The sequence below is a fragment of the Fundulus heteroclitus genome, chromosome 20 (assembly GCF_011125445.2).
Source record: "Fundulus heteroclitus isolate FHET01 chromosome 20, MU-UCD_Fhet_4.1, whole genome shotgun sequence".
Lineage (NCBI taxonomy): Eukaryota > Metazoa > Chordata > Actinopteri > Cyprinodontiformes > Fundulidae > Fundulus > Fundulus heteroclitus.
Window position 1 is genome coordinate 10,768,970 of NC_046380.1, and position 21,518 is coordinate 10,790,487.

Sequence of the window (21,518 nt, forward strand, 5' to 3'; positions counted from 1 at the left end):
CATTTCCTAAGTCGGATGCATGCTTTTTGACTGTGCAATAAGCAGGGCTCAGCGTCTTTTTAAAGTCAGTTCTGATGTAAAACTGACTCTTGCGGAAGCTGAACTTTAGTAAAGCTTAACAGGAATGATGGTGGAGAATGGCCTGAATCAGCCCCTATCGATCTCATGGAGCGGGTTCATCATCTGCCAGTTGATTTGATGGCACTGCTGGGTCAGCTTACCTCATATTATGGGAACAGGTGAACGTCGGGGAGTTTCAAACTCCCCGGAATAGTTTGTGTAAAAATAAATGTCTCCAGGTTTTGAGACAACTGGCTTAAAAATTTAGATCAAAGAATGTGGTTTCAGGTTACAAGCAGGCTTGGTTTGAGTTATTTTTATGAGCCTGGACTACATCTTTAACAAATGCTAATGCAACAACTGCGTTTGTTGCCGTCTATTTCAAATCTAGTTTTGGGGAATTGTATAACGAGGCAAAGCCGTGAAGACAGTGTTTGCCTTTTCTCACATTACAACTACAAACTTTAATTTGTCTTTCTTGGAGTCTATGTGACATAACAACACAAAGTGGTACATAATTGTAAAGTAATTGAAAAGTGTGTTTAAAGTTTTTATAGATAAAGCTGATGTGTTGTGCATTTGTGTTCAAACCTCCTTTGCTCAAACAAAATACAAATAAAATCATACGTATCCAGTTGCCTTCAGAAGTCATATAATTAGTAAATGGAGTCCTGCTATGTATAATTTAATCTTAGTATATGCTCAGTTTGAGTGGCAGCTGGTGATATTTTTTGGGGGGAAGGGGGAGATGTGCACTAGAGGTTGGAGATTACCACACAACAATAAATGTTTGAACATAAATCCATCCATGGTCACTTGCCTGCTGCTAGATTTTTAATTCTGGTTGGTCTGGTCCAAGTTCCTTTATCTGCTTTTTTTTGTTTCCTTCAAGCAAAAGCCTCGTGTGTCATGTTCTGGCCTGGCTGGCTGAGTATCTGCCTTTGCTCCTTGCTATAGGATCATGAGCTGCACCTGCGCTCCTCTGCCACAGTGCAACTGGTCTCACTCAGTTCACCTGATCACCTGCCTTCATATTGGAAGGCAGGTTGGCCTACAGGTTTGCTTCCACAGGCAAACCTGTGGAAGCAAACCAAGATTAATGGAAGCCACATAGGCCCCGTTCCCAGTGCAAGCAAATGTGGCCCAAATCTGATCTTGTGCAGGTCAAGAGACCATTGTCAGACGTTATAGAACCAATGGGAACGCTCAGATCTGTCCCAAATCTGATCTTTTCAAGTCACATTTGAGCCACTTCCATATGTGGTCCTGAATCTGATTCTTTATTCATCTGGTCTTTTGGAATGTGACTTCAGTGAGAACCTCCGAGGCGGATTTAATGCGTCTTTTTAATGCAAAATATGCGTACAATCCTGCACACGGAGGACTTTGCAATGCCGAAGAGGCCTTCAGTCGTTGCAATAGTAATAGTAATATCATCTTTATTGTCATTGAAACATACATTACAATGAAATTTGTTCTCTGCTTTTATCCCATCTCCTTGGGGAGCAGTGGGCTGCCATGTGCAGCGCCCGGGGAGAAATCTGGCGTTAAGGGTCTTGTTCAAGGACCCAGAGGGCCGGCACTGGGGATCGAACCAGGTACTTGCATCCTTCTCTGAGTGCAAGCGCGCTGCTCTAACCACTAGGCCACGACCCCCTCTGTATGTATCACATTTCAACGCATCTCCGCAGCCAAATAGACCTTGGTGCAGCCAAAACTTTCCCATTCAAAACTAAGAATGCCAGAGTTGCTCTTTCTTGTTATTTCTTCCTCAGCACCCGATGCTGACACAATAAATGGCATAGTTCTTTTGTGCAGGTCAGTTTGGAGCCGCAAACAGTTCACACAAGAGTCAGAATTTTAAAAATAATGGGAACCTTGCAAAAAAATCAGATTTCAGAAAAAAATTGGAATTGAGCATTAAGACCTGCAGTGGCGATGTAGCCATAGTGATTAGATGACCAGTGTTCCTTGCCTGCCTAGCCAAGTTTTTGATTGAGGTCCTGTTCCCTAGATAACATGACAAAATGTGAAAATGTTTAAGGGGTGTGAATACTTTTAGAAGGCACTTTACAATAAGAATTTCTATCTCATAACACAACATGGCTCAAAAATATATTTCGGGGTCATTAACTGAGGTCTGCAGCAATAAAACAAAATCAGTTTTTAAGCAATCAAAGGAAGTGCTCATTACTCGACTGAGTTTTGTGGCAGATTTATTCTTTCACACCTTTGATGAAGTGAAAAATGAAGTTGAAAGAAAGAAGGCCGCGCTTTCAAGTCATTGCATTTTCTTTCCTTCAGAATCTCAGATCAAGCTGCTTCCACACCTGCATGTCCTTATTTATTAAACGTGGAACAAAAAAATAGAAGGTATGGGGAATAATGCTTTAAACCTCTGAAGAGGTCGTTTAAGTTATCTGTAATGATAAACGCTGCAAATACGCCATTTTATAAACGCCCTTTTGGGTGCGTAATAACCTCTTACCTTTAGATAAAACAATGGAATAAATGAACATTTATGCAATTCAGATTTGGCTCAAGTAGCCATACACAACTTTTAATCATATGATATTAGCACCTTTGTGCAAATGCATTATGTCACAATATAATCATCATAATGTACTTAACATACCCAGTTATGCCAAATAGATCATAATTAAGAGGATTATTGCATTAATTACTGTTAATGGATTAAGGATCGTGTGACATTCAGAGATTGTGAGATACAAACGAGGCAACAGATGTGACTGTGTAATGAGCATCTCCATATTAACTAAAACATATTTTCAAATATTTGGTACAATACATTTTTAAAACTGAATCATATCAGAGGCCCTTTAAACAGATTTTACATATGAAAATGCATATATTTGTGAGGTGCCTGCTGAGATAGCTGCCTGAATATGGATGAAGACGAAACACTAGACCTCTGGGTTCCTTTTTCTTTTTTTAGGCAATAATCTGATTATGCAGATCTGAAGATACACGCTTTATGAGTCTGAGAAGGTCTGAGAAAAAGATTACATCATTCTCTCCAAACAGAATCTGTAGATTCAGTGTTTTTGTACAATTTATTTCACGGCCTGTATCTCATACATCTCGAATCTTTATGAAAGTGCACTAAGTCACTGGAGTGTTCCTTTAATCTTGTAGCGCCACAGATATGTTGCGAGTGCCTAGGATTGATGGATGAAACTTTTTATTTTGTGTGAGGATAGTGGCATGCTAAGCTTTTTTATTTCTATCAAGTCCAGGAGTGAAAAACCAAGCATCATCCAGATGTTTGGGGATTACAAAAAGCCTAATTTGACCACTTGGATGTTAGCTTTCAGTAACATATTCACACTCACTACAGCCAAATGTCAGGCTGTAATGACAGGTTTGTATTCTTCTCCAGCAGGAGATCTACACAAAATAAGGTATTTAATACTCAAAGTGCAAAAGAAAGTGAGAAGTAAAGAGCTTTGCCTTCCATGTAGATTACTCATTTCTTTCTTTGTAATGTGATGTAAAAATTGGCAGATAACAAAAACCGAAATTAAACTAAAGTCTAGTAATGCGCTTGTTGAAAAGTTTTGAAAAGCAATGAAAACACTGTTCAAAAGTTAGACTTTTGGGAACAATTATAAAACGATGAACTCTGCTGTAACGCCTCAAGAGCAACGAAACAAATAAAGAGCAAAAAAATGAAATTCTGAGAGAGAAAAAAAATCCAACTATGGCTTCTGCAGCCCAACATATCAAACCTCACAACTGAGTTCATTAAAAGTTTCAAGGAAAAGTTTCATAATGATCCTTGTGATTCTTCAAAGAAATAACAACAAATGCAACCCCTTAGTGCACTGAACATCCAGGTTACTCACTTGTTTTGGGACTATGACAGATGGGAATAATAAGTAATTATCAACTGAACATGGAAGCCATTATTAACACCTTTTACCAATCCGAGTGCTGTTGAGTTTTTTCTTCACTTTTTTAACACCTTAAATGAATTTCATGGGTCTCCTGACTCTTTTATTTACTTTAAATTATTATACTGACGATGCAACTATTTCTTTCTTTGGAGACCGCTTAGCAGCAGCAGCCAGGAGGATTAAGCATTTCCCCCTCTTTCCCGTAACTATCTTCAAAAGTTGTTGTCGCTGTTCTTCTACTTTGAAAGTTCTGACTTCCAACAACACTTAGGAAACACTTGTGGGAAATTATCTATTTCAGTTTATTTGAGTTTAGCCAATATGTGCAAAAATGGAATTCACAAATCTAGTCTTGTAGGGAAAGCTCTGATTAGAGGATTGTTCTTTGGAGACAATGAAATGGTTTGTGAGCACCACATCAGACTATTTTTCAAGGACAAACTGCCTCATAGGACAGGATTCAGTACACTAGACCAGGACTGCTCTTTAGAGCCAAAAGTTGGAGGTCATAAACAAATCTAACTTCAATTTAGACATCAGAAGTGTTGTAAGAAGCTAGAAACATTGGGGGCTTAGCCCAGTCAAGACAGTTTTATTGTTGCTTCATTTTTAGTAATTTCACACAAAAAATATATGACACAATGCACTAGATCTCTGCCTACTCTGGGTTTTTCAGTGAATGTGAGACAAATGGTACAATCATGCTACCTGATTATTAGCTTTTTAATGGAAGCAGCTAAAAAAGCTCAAGAAAAGAAAATTTTGTTTATAAAAATCAACCTGAAAATTAGCCTCTATGGCTAACTCTGACATATTTACATGTTGCCTTTAGAACTCATGTTAATTAATATGCACGGTCCCATCTTAAATAAATTAAAAAATTATATTAGTTAAAGATAACTTTCTTGAAATGAGAATAATGTAATAACAATTGTCTATCTATCTATCTATCTATCTATCTATCTATCTATCTATCTATCTATCTATCTATCTATCTATCTATCTATCTATCTATCTATCTATCTATCTAGAATATGAGTGAAACAGTAGTCTAAGTCCAAAGAAAATCTTTGCAAGGCCTTCAATTTAAAAGAAATTATGACTCATTGGAAGGAGAGAAAAAAGCCATTAAAGGTATTTATTTGAACACATTTCTTCAATTTGTGCCGGTTTCATTATGCATTTACAATCTATTTTATATCGTTAAGCTGTTTTAATGTTGTCTTTCTTTTTTTATTTTACCTATGTGCTTTTAAAAGAGGACATTTTATAGTTTATAAATAATGACAGATCCTCCTATTGAGATGAACAGAATAAAATGCCTCCAACCTAATTCTGTGGAAGAAGTAAATCAGCATCTTCAGGAGAAAAAAATTTTCTCCACCGCCTGCCTGTGTGAAGTTTCTTAGACTGAAGGTAAAACTTTAAAGTCAGTGGTGTTAGGATGTTTGAAGCACCAAATAATTGAATGTAATACAGAACAAATGTTGTTGTTTTTTAATCTGTAGATCTCCAAACAATAGACGTCCAGGTCCAAATGTGCATTAACTATGCTTGACATGAGCATCTGTTGACCTACGGCTGTTCTCACCTTTTTTAGACGTCCGCTCCTTGTGCCCAGAAAGACCACATTGTGTCTGTTGTAGATGTAGGAGGTGACCGAGGTAAGCCTGTCCCGTCTCTCAGTGAACACTGTCCGACCGGACACCAGCTGGGAGCCGCCCAGGGGTTGGTTGATATCCAGGCCACAGAAGTGGTCATCGATGGGAACGGGCTGCAGGAAGACACACAGAATGTCAGGCTGAGGATAAGAAAAGCGTAAAGAAAATAAAAGAAGAGCAGGTGTGGCGTGAAGAAAACAAGCAGGAGGTGGACAAGGGGAATAACAAGACGGTAATTGAGAATGAGAGATATATGGAAGGAGCTACAGATAATTACAGGGGGTGAAGACTATTTTGTGGAGGACTGAGATCAGTGTAGACACATGTGAATATAGGATGAGAATTCAGACTGACTTATAGTAAGCCTAACAAGCATTAAGTGCACTATTTTCAGGGTTAAAAAGTGTTACATCAAAAGGGTATGTGCTGCTGGGCTTTTTAACAAGCTTTGGGGCCAGCAGATTCATGGAGCCGGCTTAATTGCTTATGGCAAACACGAGAAAACTGTGTATTTTGTGCCCGTTTCTGTGATTTTGAGATTGCCTGATCTGACATCACACAAACACACAGCACAAGCAATGTCAAGTTTTGATTAAGCATCAAAGAGAGCCGGAGTGCTCAGCAGTCCTTCCAGATCTGCGAACATGCACCTCAAACCTTTGCTAATTGTCTGTCACTTAGTATATAAGACACCTTTTAAGGCTGCTAATTTCTTATTTCACATCCCCTGCTTCTCTGCACTTATGTTAGGCCTTGTATCTTCCATCAAATCATGTGCCAGAGCTTTACTAAATGTGATTTGTGCAGCGAGTTAAGCGTAAACAAACTCGACATCTCGCCCCATCTGACTCTTTTCTCTTCTGACCTCCATTCTTGGTCATGAAAAAATAAACGCACTTTAGAAAACATTCAACTACATCTGTTCGTCTGATCCAAAATATTGAGCTTATTGCTTTGTTTATGTATCTAAAACGAGGCGCATCCGTATCGGCATGGATAAAAATCAACTAGAAGTGAATCAGTCGAACCATAACCGATCAATTTATCGATCGATCTATTGCCTTCCGTTTATTTTAGATTGGGTCACGGGGGTAGCAGCTCCAGGAGGGAAATCTAGACATCCGTCTCCTCAGCCACGCTCTCAAGCTCACTCTGATGATTCCCAAGGTGTTTTTAGGCCTGAAAGGATTTATAGTCCCTCCATTCTGTGTTCTGGGTCTTTCCCAGGGCATCCTCCTGGTGGGATGTAAAAGTGAAGCCTCTGAATGGAAGCATCATTAGGCATCCCGGTCAGATGCTTAAACCACCCTAAATCACTGCGTTTAATGCAGAGCAGCAGCAGCTCTAAACCCAAATTTCCCAGGATGACCGAGCTCCATACCCTATCTTTAAGACCGGGCACCCTGTGAAGGAAGCTCGTTTCGGCGACTCGTCTCCAAGGGGTCGTGTTCTTTCTGTCTTGATCCATTTTTCATGACCATAGCTGAGAGCTGGAGAATGGACTGACAGTTAAACAGAGCTTTGCTTTTTGGCTCAGTGGCAATTAAAAAAGCATGAAGAAACTGGCTGATGACTGGAATAACAATGTTTCACCTTTGATTGGTCCTGATCGATGTCCAGCTTATGTGAAACCTAAATTATAATTTTTTTTGTTCAGTCACTAAATGCATCATGAATAACTGCAACCAGATCACACTAACAGTGTCACCTTTAAGTGTGCTGGTTGGTTTTTGAAGAAAGAAGACTCAAAGTTAAGATATTTTAGTGTCAGTAAGATGTTTAAATGTAGGGATGCAGAAAGATTAAAGAAAGAAAACTGTGTTTTCTTTGTAATGCAACGAAGCGGCTTTGTTCTATCAATTTGAAGTCTAATTCTATCTTTTATATGACTTGCTTTGTTAAAAACGTTGCAGCCTTCTGTAGAAATCTCCAATTAAGATAAGGGTCTACTGACTCTACAGGGACCAAACACAGACTACTGTTTATTAATGCTAAACATGCTAACCGTTAATAAAACAATATAAAATATGAATTCTCTAGTAATGTTGCTTTAGTTTTAAATTGCTAGCAAGGTAACACTGACTGCCGTCTCTAACACATAGTGTGATGCTACGTCTGCTCCTAATATGAATCATGAAAGTCTGTTTACAACAAAAAGGCGTCTTGTGTAGTTATTTAAACAAATCATTGAATGATTTAAAAGGCTTGTAGAGCATTTTAAGTAGTCCGACGACCCCAAAGCGATTTACACTACCAGAGGTGAGGCTGACTGACATAGGTGAGGTACCACCGGGCCCTCTGACCACTGCCAGCAGGTAATACGGGTGAACTGTCTTGCCCAAGGACACAGTGACTGAGATGATTGGTGCAGGAGGATCAACCCAGCAACCTGCCAATGGCAGGACAAAGTCCCATGCCAGTGTCATCCCACATTTAACTATCATTTGATAAGAGTATCTGAGCTTTTTACACTCAAACATTCAGTTGGACACATCTTTTATCTATTTTGAAGTTACATTTTCAAATAAATATGAAATTTTGTAATATGGCGTACTTCTACATTTTCAGATGTGCAGGAAAAAGAAGTAAGGCTAGCTATAAACACTCTTGTAAAAACGAGAATGAGATACGCTGTCATTCCTTATTCGTTGGGTTTTACATTATCTACAGATATATTTATTCCATTATGGAGGATTTTACAATGTTTGCACTTTCTCTGTGCGTTTTTTGTGAAGCAACAGGAAATGTATGCTTCATTTTACAATAATTGCTTAAACAGTTGAGTTTTTAAGTGATCAAAGAAGTACAATAAGGAATTTGTCGTTATTTCATATTATTGAAGAGAAATCAAACTCTGCTATTATTGGTGTCGGCTGGTCACAGTGTTACAAAATCGTTAAGAAGCTATCCACGAAATTTCTGATTGGGCTATGTCAAATGTCAGTCCAATTTCAGCGTCACAATGGCATGTCTTCTCTGACATTATACAACATAAGGGAATTCCTAAAGTTTCATCAAAAAATTATCTTTTTTATATGCAGATTATTGAATATAGTTTGTAAGTCTGGTGTATCCTGTCTAAGTGTTTTTGCCACTATCATGCCTGAATTTCTCCATTGTAGGGAAATAAAAATATTTTTGTTCTATTCTACTCTAACCAAGCAATTACATTTTTGTAAACTATTGCTTTTGTAACTCTGTAAAAGTCACAAACAATCCTCTGATTTCTTTAATGTACGTGCGTTAATAATTGCTTTTGATATCACTACTAGCATTCAAATCACACTGCATGTCTAAACTCACTTTAATGCTTATCATTTTTGCTAATTAATCGCGTGTTCAAAGACGGGCTCAGCGGCTACCAATCGTTTCTTCCCTTAAGTCTAATTATGATACAAAAAGCGCCTTGTTCCACAGTGGGAAATTATTGTTGAATTACTGCATATCACTTTTCCCTATCAGTTACATTTCTGAATAACATTACATCTTATTTATACAACATCACATTGGAATCAAAGTATGAGTTGCGACTCATCAGAGCAATTCACGTGAAGGATTTCAAGGTTTTTTATGGTTAACTTTCAGGTTATTTCCATGAGAGTCGCTCATTATGCAGAATTACAGCTTTCACAAAGACTCAGACTTGGACATTTACAAGAAAGGCCCTTTTCTCAAGATCAAGAACGGGTCTCGGAGGGCTCAAGTACTGCTGACAGCGACAAGAGCGGGAGAACGAAAATTAGGGAGAGAGAGGCAAAAAGAGAGGTGGAGAAGGAGGTGGGAATCAGTGTTCAAACCCCTGAATGAAATCAAAGCTCTATACAAAACTCCCCTGATTAACATTGTGGAATTTATCTCCCCAAGCTCTACTACTATAATGGGAATTCAGACCTGAATGCTTTCTCCACCACCGTCCAGACTGAATGCCTATCAGCTGTCAAACTTACAGTCATAGTTATAGAACACACACAAAAAAAAAACATATTTTGTCAAATCGGAATCTTTTTTACTCACTTACTGAGCGTACGTAGCTGGTCTAAAAATATGCGTGATATGAGGTTTATCCATAGTCCACTCACCGCCTTTGTGCACTGCACGTCCTTTCCCAGCAACCAGTGCAGCTCCAGGTTTCCCTCTCCCTGGTAGCAGGACTGGAGCCGCTCCTTAATTCGCATGTTGATGTCTTGGATGGTGAAGATGCACAGAGCAGAGTGATCTGAAGGCTCGTAGTATTGCTTTTGTCCTTTGGAGAACACCGCAAAGAGGACATCCTCCTGGGCGCTGATGTTGAGCGACCCAGCCAGCACTCTGCCGGCCTTAGATAGGTACGCCGCCTGCAGCAGACGGTACTCCTCACCTCTGTGCACGCACCCCACGGGAAGCGAGACGTACGAATGAAACTTCTTGTCACCCTTGCAGAGCCGGATGATTCGAGATGTGTAAAAGAGGTCACCGGGGGAGCTGCCCGCAGGCATGCCGTTCTCCGGAGTCTCCGGCTGGACGGTCATGAAGTAGACAAAGCTTCCGCTGGAGAAACCGTAGATGTAGTAGATGTCAAAGTGCGGCACGAGAGCCAGTGTGTCGGAAGGGATTTTGATTAGAGATGAAACGAAATCAGTGTGAAGCTCGTAGTCGAGCATGGCCGAGGACTCCGGGTCGCGGGGGAGCTTACGGCTGGAGATAGTTGGGAAGTAATCCTGTTTGCCGCCGACAGCAGTGCCGATGTAGAGGGTAGCATCCTGTCCCTGCGAGGGAACGACGACCCCATACATCGTTCCTGTCTGGTTGTCGCTGGACAGATAATGTTCTTTCTTATGCGTGGGCTCTACCAGGATAAATAAGTCGTCTAGCCTCATCAACTTACAGATGCCCTGATAGAGGCTGCCGCAGGCCAACAGCCGGTTGTGGGAGTAGTCGATAAGCAGCAGCTTGTTGACGTTGTCCAAAGAGGCCAAAGGCTCAGAACAGGGCTGAACTATCAAGGGAGGGTAACATGCTTTGTTATCATACTCCGGACCTGTGTCGTGAGATACCAAAAGGGTCAGATTAGCGGACAACTTGTAGATTCGGTTGACCGCGCCGATGTACAGAGTCCCAGTGGACTGATGCACCGTCAGATGGTTCAACGGCCATTCCTTCCTCTCGGATTGAAAAGTGTTCATTGTCTGTCCAAGAGTCGTCTTTTGATTCAGAATGACTACAGTCAATAGACACAGGGCCAGGGGCCACGACATAACCTTTGGAGGGTGGTGACCTTTCGTGAGGCTGTAGTAAGTCCATCCTTTATCTGAGCATGTCCCCATCCCCACAGGGCTCCAGTGAATACCAAGCTCAGAGGAAAGGGGTTGCGTACCAGCGAATGTGGGGATTGCACTGAGGAAAATTGAGCTGAGAAATGGCCTTGTCTTAAGTGATCTTCACATCATTCTGAAAGAGAAAAGGAGAATTGCTTGTAAATATATATATATATAAAAAAGAACATTGATTCTTTCAAGTGAGAAAAATTATCTTTCAAGATATCATTAGACACTTCATCTTCATCTGAAGACCGAGACGTACACGAGCTTGTTTTCTCTCTAATCTCTGCTTAGTCAGATGCGTGAAAAATCAAAGAAACAAGTAATCATGTGCTCTAACTGTCTCCCCATATTTACTAACCAGTGAGATAGTCCAATATTCTCTCTTTCAACAGGGCGGCCCATTATATTTGCCGCTTTGTAAGACAACACAAACCGGCCTGCCATTGTAACAAAGCAATGACACAATGTAAGCGTGCATTCTCTCTTTTTGGGTGGCTAATTAAATGATCTGAATGCATTAATTAGGCATCCATATTTTGGGCTTCGTGGTTTCCCTTCTCCCCTCTGTCTTGTTCATTTAAATGGTTGAATCCAGGAGGAATTAATCACTCTCTATTGCGACCGATTCCTAAATTAATCAGGCTTTTTCCAGGGATGGCAGGGAGTCATTAGAGATTCAGGGCCAGGCAGCATCAACCCTCACTTCCCTGTTTAATTTCATTAGCATATTTTATGTGTGTATTTTCCACAGGACAAGCCGTGTCTGACAAACATGATTGACTGAAAGGAGGTGTGAGTTACATATAAGAATGTTTTGTCAATTTCCTTTATTTCCTACCTTTTTTTCCTGTCTCTCCTGTTGTTCAGCCTAATAAAGATGTCTATGATGACGACAATAGAATACTTTATACTTGATGTTTTTTAATATCAAGATTTTTGTGAAAGACATGCAAAAATTCTGGAATCACTATTCCTAGTGGATTTTGAGTCAGTCTGGTTCATGATAAAAAAAATTTTTATTTCTAAACTTTGATTTCGTAACCTTTCCTCTGCTTCCACGCTTTTTGAACCATATTGGATTTTGTGCTGGGAGTTGGCAATAATGCAATCATGCAGCGCTAATGTTTGATAGTGGTTTAATTTATTATTTTTCTTTTCTTTCTTCATATCCATCCATGCGTCAATACCTGTTTGTTTTTGCAGGGTTGTGGACAACAAGAGTTGTAATTGCTTAGTGGGTAGAGTGGTTAGCAGTTTGAAGGTTGTGGGTTTGATTCCAGCTTCCCCTGTCACATGTCAATCTGCCCCTGGGCAAGGCACTTAGCCTTCAAGTTGCCAACTGATGTGTGTATAGCTTGGTTTAAATTGAGTCACCTTTTGCCAAAAGTCTAATTATACATTAAGTTCTTACTGGAACAACTCTCCCTGTGATTTAGATGGGTGCTTACACTTAGCCAGCTGAAGACACCCTCAGAGTAACACGTGCCGTAAATCAGATACCGTCACCATGGCGACCTTTAAGGGTGTGGCTAAGTTTAGAAAAAAGGACATGTGACGATGATTCGGGGCTCTTCTTCTTCGGGACGTGGCCTGCATTGTTTCGTTGTAGGAGCCTCTGCACTGAAACTTGTAATCATTTCTCTGTCGTATTTAGATTAAAGTATTAAGTCTAATGCTGAAGTTGAGTCATCCTTAAAGGGTGTTTTATTTTGTTGAGCAGGAAATAATCGCACCGGACGGGAAGACAATGAGTGTGCGCATGGTCTGAGTGTGTATTGTAACAGGTGAATGAATGTTTTTATGCATCAGTGAATGAATGTGGCTATAGTGTAAACTGTTTTAAGTGGGCTGTATGACTAGAAAAGTGCTATATGTAAATTATGTCCATTTTACTTCATTTATAAAATCATTAATTGTGCCTCTAGCCCCGTCTGAATCAGACCACGTGTTATGATTTAAGCTTTGACCACATTTCTTAAATAAATGTAAGGTTTATGTTGTACGACTAGAAATAAGCAAAGGGTTTGATAATAACTGCTTTCGGGATGTATGGCAATATATTATTACATTTCTCTGCTCAGAACTCACAGAAACTATTTGGAATTATCGGATAAAGGAAAAATAATATGGCATAGTAGCAAGAAATGTGATGAGTTTAGGAATATACAAAATCTAGCAATAATATAGGTTCAGCTTTTTGAAGGCAGAAGTTGTTTGAACAAGTGAATGTGGATGATCTTTTGTCAGGAAACATCCTTACATTAAGTTATGCTATCTGTGTTCCACGGGAAGCCTCTCCAACCCAGACCTGAAAGACTTCATCTCAAACCCAACTGTCTTTTTTGGCCGGTGCGAACAGAAACAGAGTGTGGTCACAGGGAGGCTTATAAGTAAAGGTTAAATGAAGACAGCCATGTCAGATCCTAATACGAGGGTCTAGATGCGATGGGTGCTCTCCATTAGCTGACTAACATGATGTCCAGCTGAGTTGAACTGGAGCCAGGGAAGGAGCGGACGGACTGTTACTGAGTAGGCTGGGCTGAATTAAGCTCCACTCCAGCATCTTATGTCCATCTGTCCCTGCAACTCTCACACAGCAGGACAAGTCACTCAAGTGCCTCGACCTACTCTGCTCTTTTTGGGAGCCTAAGTATGAGCAGCCCTGACAGTAATTGGCCACAGTAATATCTGTCATATCTTTTACTTTATGTTTGAAGTCAGTGTTTTCTTCACCACGTGATGTTTGCACAGAGTTAACCGAATCAATTATTCAATCTACAATCAGTACTTAAATGTGAAATAACAGAAGGGGCCTCTTCATTTCTGCTCATTTTTTTTTTCTGACTGGACATGAAAATTTGAGTTTGCTTCAATTATTTCTCTGGGCTCTGAGATTTGGCAGAATGTCTTGGCTCTCGTAATTAAATCTTATCTGTTTTGGGCAAAATTTCATCCAGAAAATTCCAACCAAAAACCCCTGAAATCATTGGTTTTGAATTCTGATAAGTCTCTCTTTCTGCTGCAGATTGTGTGCTCACTTATCTTGTTATATATGCTCCGATTATTTACACACATACACACACACATATATATATATATATATATATATATATATATATATATATATATATATATATATATATATATATATATATAAGAGCAGTCATATTTCGGCATTCTTATGATTTGTATTCAAGCTGAAACTATTGGTCGTACAACAGCCTTTTTTTGCTTCATGGTGTGTTTCCTTTTTCTGAACCTGCCAGTACAGAATGATAAGCAATGCAGAAAAAAAACCTTTTGAAATTTGGATCATGAAAATATGACTGAGCCCTTTGTGCCCGTTCTTGAGCTGCTATAAATTGAAGTAGCTGAGAGCTTTTGTGTTTTCTAGCTGAGTCGCCGCTGCTTAACAGTGTCAAGGAAGAACCTTTTAGTTTGAATTTCTTTTCAAAAAGTTCCAGATGGAGCTTTTTTTTGTGATTTACACTTTGAGTTTCTGCTGGGCTTTTAGAAACTTTCCTTTGCCTAACTTGAAATAATAAATAGGCCTGCGCTCCTGAGATCTGACAGTAAATAGCAGACTAAATGATATTTGCAGAGCGATGTTTGAGTCTGGCATGACCTTAAACAGCGGACACCTGCAGTGCCATCCAGAGGTTAATTTAGTGTTGAGAATCTAGCTCTCAAATCCCCCGAGGTGTTACAAAACAGGGGCGAAAACTGGAGCAAAAGTGGGCAGGCATGCAGGCGAGCGGCAGCCTCATCATTTCATCCATTTCTGTTCTCCTGGCTTTGGTCACGTTTGAGGCGTGCAGTCATGCTGCTCGGTGTTTACCCTGGATTATGGAGACAGCTCTTCGCCCTGCGCAGTCCTCCCTGCTGAATTCTCCGCCTCACCACTCACAGACACGCTCCGACCCAGACGTGACTCATGCACACGCGCACACACACATACACACACACACATACACACACACACACACACACAGGAGGGACATGGGTCTGCTGAGACCTCCGGGGGGGATGCAAGCCCTCAGTGGGCACCAATCACAATAAGAGAGACGGAGAAGCCAGGGTCTTGTTCACCATAAACATAGCCTTTGACCTGGATCAGGATCAGTGGAACCAAATCTATCACTTAGATCAGCTTCTACTGTGGTGAAATGCTATAACGGCTTCTGTACACTGCAAAAACGGAACCAAAAATAAGTAAAAGTTTCTTAAAATTAGTGTATCTGTCCTTGATTTGAGCAGGTAAATAAGATGATCTGCCAATATAGTAAGATGTTTGCACTTAAAATAGGAACAATTCATCACCATCATCCTATTTCAAGTGCAGGATGTCTAATTATCTTGATTTAGGGGTCAAAATACTTATTCCATTGGCAAATGATCATATTTACCTGCTCAGATCAAGGACAAAAACACTATGTTTATGAACATTTTGCTTATTTTTAGATCCGTCTTTGCAGTGTAGCTCCGCATTAGGCGTGATTCGCTTACTCAAAGTTATTTTTACTCTCTTGTTGAACAATCAGAGATGAATGTTCTCAAAATCCTTTATTAGTTTATGGTTTAGCACTATTGGTTCCAACATTTTTAATAGTAAAGTTCCAGCTTTCAGTTATTTCAAATTAAAAAAATAGGGTTTTATTTCATTCCAAATTTCCCTCACATTTTGTTACAAAGAAGTGGATTTGATGGGACAAATCTCCTTCTTATCTCTCAAACAATATCAGATTTAGTACAACCAGCACTCTTCTCAAGTTTGCCTTGTTTATTTTTTTCTGGCTGCACATTTGTGTGAGATGGTGAGCGCTGTCTGCAAACTGTGCTGCGATCCTTCTAAAGGTCAGAAGCTGGAGCTCTATTCTCACACTTAGTCAACAATGGGATTCATTGTCACTCGCATTAGAAGTGATAAAAAAAAACTTTGTTTTTGTTCTGGTTTCTGTTGTTGTTGTGACTTTGGCCTAGATTTATAAAGCTGCACAAAGGCAATAACAGTATACGACCACAGGAGGTGAGAAACTGTTCGAGCTGCAGTAGTCATAACATCTTCTGTCCTCATGATTACTATCGGGCTGTGCAGAGACATGCACTGTTTCCTTTGCCCATAATGCTGTGCAGAATGCGGAGAAAAAAGTTACAATAAAGTTTCTCCCCATATATTAACTTAGATTTCAAAGAAAATATATGAATTGCATGTTTTCTAGACATTGTTCTCACCTAAAGCATGCAGACCTGTCTTACCAGCCATGTGTCTGTTCATACCGGTGAGGGGGAAATTCTAGGATGCATATTTCCCTACTTTGATCGCTGGTGATGTAACGCAATCTTATATAATCTACTTTTAAGTTTGTCAAAATGTTGATATTTCACTATGAGTAATGCTAACAAAAAATTAAGATAATCATTTTTGTCATAATTGATATAAACTATGAAGCCATTTTGTACTCCCAAAGCTGACATATAATTTTGCCCAACACCCGTCATCTATCCTATCCTTGCAAAGGCTGCCTGAGCAATAAGATGAAAGGTTTGAATATGGCAAGTATGTCACGGAGAAGACTTCTGTATTTACAGCAGAAAATTATGAAACAAGACTTAGAGCGTAAGAAAGGTATCTGCTTAAATGTACACAACTTACTGTTGGCCCTATTTCTGGTAAAAAAACGACTTTGACTGTTCATCAGAGAAAATCTGATGCAAAATTTAACCTAAACACAGAAAGTGAGCAGATTGTCGCTACATATATTAGCTTGCACCAAATCCTTGTCTATACTGCTAAGGAACTTGTTTTTCATTTGAATCCAAGGTACAGATCTAAATCGAATATTAACTCTTATAACAAATTGTGTCTACTGATTTGCTAAATGGTAATGCAAAACGTTTTAGTTTTTTATTTTAATCGAAATGGCTGCTGATCCGCCTGCTTGCTGAATTTGTACGGTTACACTTTATTTGAAGAGGTGTACATAAGACTGACATTACACTGTCATAAACATGACATAACACCTGTTATGAACATAAATGACTCTTTATGAATGTTTAGGACTGTTGTCATTAATTGTCATTCGGTAAATTATGACACTATTAAAGCAAAATTGGCATTGTTTAAAATGTCTTTGTTATGACAACTTGACATTAACAGAGACAAGGTTAAGTTTAGGGCTTGATTTGGGATTAGGTTAAATTTACGACTTGATTTGGGATTAGGTTAAATTTTGGGCTTGATTTGGGATTAGGTTAAATTAAGTGCTTGATTTGGGGTTTTGTTAAGTTAAGGGCTTGTCATATGTAAATTTGTGCCCATATGTAAATTTTTATCATAAACAACAGAAATTTCCAACTGCATTAACATGTATCTAAACTAATAAAACATCTGCAAGACCGAAGTTGGACATGGATCTTTTAAAAGATTTAAACACATTTACTCCCAAATTGTTTGTGTGTATATTATTAATATATGGATTAAAAAAAGAATGAAATGACAATACGTAACAATATGGGCCACAAACTGGAAAAGTGGCAGACTGGCCAAAAAGCCAACAGCACAGGATACTTTTATCAGAGGTTTTCAGCGAGAATATATGCGGATGTCTATGGGGAAGAGGGGACTAGTGTTCTACACGTTCCACATGAATGGGCTGGGAGGGTGCCAGTCGCAACCGAATTTGACTTCCAAATGAATAAATGAAGGCAATTAGTAGATCTGTTTACAATGTTGTGAAGACAGAAGTAGGTCAAACGTGGCAGACAGGAGGGAGGAGGGAGCCAGCGAGCCAGAGCCAGGGGCTGTCGCTGGTACCTACAGTGATGAGTCGAGGAACTAGGACATAAAGAAACGCTGTCTTCATTAATGAGGACTTTTAAATGAATGTCATACTGAATCACCGGAGACCAGCGGAGTTTATTAGAAAAAGCAATGTTTTGCGATCAGCCCTCCGTATTTCATGGAGGGGAAGGCGAGGGAAGCCTCTCCTAGTCCCACAGAATTAGGCCTCAGACGTATAATGTGCAGTAGGGATGCCTGCACTGCTGATGCCCAGAGGATACGTTCACATTGATGCCTCGCTGCAGAATCGTACGACAATTAGCCTACGGTTCATTTTTATCATTATGTTCTACAATGTAAAGTCAAACAGGAGCCCTTCACTATAGGGCATTCTTCTTGTTTTTTTCTCAATCAGGGGGAAAAGGTTGTGCACACAATATTCAAATTAATCACATTGATGCTCTAAAAGCCGGACAGGACGCTGCAAAATTCATTAAGTTTTAGTGGCAGTGCTCTTTGCATCCCAGAGTTATTCTTATATCGCCAAACATGACCCCCTAACTGCCTTTTTCTGCATGCTTGTTGTTTAGTTTATTGGTCAGCTGCAGATATTGCAGGCTTAAGGGCTCTCTAGCCAGCCACTAATCTTCCTGGTAGAGCAGAGGCGGGTGTCTGCGGGGAGCAGTAAAACGGCACTATGTCATCACAACATGCTCGGCTTGTATTAAAGCGCAGGATGCTGCGGGAAACCTGGACAGAGGCAAATGTGGCATAGGGGACTAATTCCGGCACATCACCACAACACCATAAGGAGAATTCTCTGCAATCCATGCCATTATCTCGGAGCATATGCAATATACATGCAGATGCACCGCTATATCTGAAATTGCCATTAAGAAGAGCGATGAAAGGCGTTGCAGCCTCTGTTAGATTTACACGTCCTTTTTTTTTTTTAGGTCTTCTATAAATCTTATTGTTGGTCTTTCCTGGGTGGCCTGAAACTGCCTCATCTCAACTGCTGAAGCTCCTTCCATTGCATATATGATGAGCATAGGGGGAAAGTCAGGGTGACCTCGAGCGCCGTGATGAAAACCCGTGCAGTTGGAGTGCAATAGAGGTTCTTCTATAATTCAGTGATCACAGAAGAAGACAGAGTGAGCTGTGTTTGCTTTGGAGCCAGACAGCATGTGTGCCGCATCGACTGGCCGCTACCTCTCTTCCTTTTTTTTTTGCGTTGCTTAGGTGCGAGACGAGAAAGAAGGGAGGAATAAGAACGGTCACGGGGTTTGCGGTGTTGGAAACCGATTTTTACAACTAACGGCAAGTTGTAAAATAAAAGACTGGCAAAATTAGAAAACATATCACCGTGAGTCAGAAAGAGCTGCAATTTTATTGTCTTCTCTCTTTTTTTTTTTTTTTTCTCCCCGTCTTTTCTTGTCTGAGCTGGCGTTTCCGCGCAGCAAAACAATATTTCCACCCAGACTGATTCACTTACGAACCCGGGGGGCTATATTGCTTTTGCATGCATAAATCATAAGAATCTGACAGGGAAAACGCATTACATTTGGTAGACACTAGACCCCCAAAAAGATTCAGAATGAAAAAAAACTACAAAAAAAAGTAATCAAAAACAGAGGTGCGGGGCACCTGTAAAACACGAGTCTGCACATTTCACGCCGAAATCAAAGGACTCATCCCAAATTAGACTTTGTGTTTTCCTTCGCTGCCTCGGTCTTTGACCATATGGCTTCATGGGGCAGGAGATGCCAAGGCTAGGAGTGGCTGGCATGAATGATTAGGATCAAAGAAATTATACCGCAAAAGAACAGCTGCTACTTCCACTGCTGACAAATCACTCTGAGCAAGAGGAGACAGTGATAGACGGCAAGGGAGGAAGAGGCGCAGGAAGGATACTGATGTTCTGCTGTTTCACAACTTTTACTTTAAACTCAAAGTACTGTTACAAAAAAAAAAAATGGTCGGGCTTTCATCCGCTGGGAAATTGGGCCTAATGTGACCATTTGCCAAACTGCAGTACAAAAACAAGCATCTGCTCAGATTATACTGGTCTGCCTCCATTGTCCGCCCTGCTTGCTTGGCTTCTAGTTTTAACCCTACTCAGAAATTTTTTTACCCTGTTTCAAAATAGAAAATGTTGACAAAATCACCAGAAATAGAAGCCGCCTGGTGAGCAGGATGGTATGCTATCTAAGGCAATCTACCAAGATCAGACAAAGATGAATGTCTGTCAAACAGACGTTAACTGATGAGGACGGATTTTTGTAAAACATAAAAAAAAAATAAAAGAAAAAATCCCTTTAAAAACCTCTTCAGAGATAACACATGCCGTTCTGTGGGAAAATTCCAACAAATAAACAGCGGAGTGCTTGGTTTGTCGAAGCTAACAAACAATTATAGTGCAGCAGTCTAAGAGGTCCAGGTAGCTTTCTGGTACTGTAGACGTGATCTGACGAGAGCCATTTTGAAGATGTTCCCGCTGGGCAATCACAGGCATTTTTTTCTGGAAATGGCTCCCTTACTTTTCTTGTAAGACAAGCATGGGCAATGCATCCAGCAGGTTCCAGCAAATGCTCTGTCTTCCAAAGTTAAAACAGGAGAAAAACAAATCCATGATGTCCCCTGATGTTGCAGCTGCGCATTTATATGATTTCTTAAGAAAGGCAAAAATGTTAGGAGCTCAAATCCTTAAATCATGTTTGTTTTTTTTACTTTAGGGACTGCTGGTTTGGTAAGACGTAAATGTACAGGTGCAGCTCAATGATTTTGAATGACACTGAAACTATTTCAATAATTAAATTCAAATAATCAAACTTACAGAGTCTAATTACTCACAACGAAACATATTATTCTGATTATGTATGATGACTTTGATGTTAACGGCTTATAGCTAATGAAAACACAAAATGCGTTTTCTGAGAAAAAAAATCGAGTGATTACATAAGTGCGATAATAAAATTTAGATTACAAAACAAAATGTGGGCCTGTTGACAGGCACGTCTATGTAGCGCTTTGCATACGCACTCAATACTTGGTCATGGCTCCTTTTGCATGAGGTAATGCACCAATGAAGCGCGGCGTGGAGGCGATCAGCCTGTGGCTCTGCTGAAGTGTTCGGGAAGCCCAGCTTGCTTTAATAGCAGCATTTCAGCTTGTTCGCTTGTTGGTTCTGGTGCCTCTCCTCTCATACTTGACGATAGCACATGTGTTCCCAGTGGAGCTGCTGTCTTAGGCGGATCAAGCACAGTCATACCCACCGTCATCGAACCCCAGACACGGTACATTTGGCGTTGTTGTCAGGTGCCCAGACCTGCTGTAAAGTGAAATCAGAATTCCCGTTACGCTTGTCAGTAGAGAGAACCGAGAACTGGCATAAAGTGTCCTTGTGCATGGCTGCACTGGCTTTTGGCTTTAAGCGGACCAACACCGGCAGAGGGCGTGGCTCCTAAATCAGCGCTGTGGAGGAAACTTCATTCTGGGCCTCAGGTCCCTTGGGTTCTGCGGCTCTTTACTTTTCCTCCAGGTGCTGGCCCCTTCATCTCCAAATGATACCATTATAATAATAAATGCAGAACAAATGGGACAGTTGTGACCCTTGTCCTGCGTACATCTGTGTGCCGCGGCTCCTGAAGCTCTGAGTCCAGCTGCAGCCTCTTAAGGCTGTCGCTATCCTCGATGCTGATGCTCCTTTTCCCACCGCACTTTTTCCTTCCACTCCACTAGCTGTTAATACACTTGGATACAACGCGGAGAACAGCCAGTTTCACGAGCAACAACCCTC

The 21,518-nt window shown here is 40.3% G+C and overlaps 1 protein-coding gene across 1 annotated transcript in view; it reads right to left on the reverse strand.

Moving 5' to 3' along the window:
• LOC105928059 (plexin-A2) overlaps positions 1-21,518 on the reverse strand; it is a gene marked incomplete in the record, with an annotated part of 103,043 nt that overhangs the window by 73,271 nt on the left and 8,254 nt on the right. Inside the window, 2 exon segments of the mRNA XM_036151373.1 lie at positions 5,569-5,751; positions 9,718-11,065. Coding sequence (XP_036007266.1) covers positions 5,569-5,751; positions 9,718-10,941 — 1,407 coding nt within the window.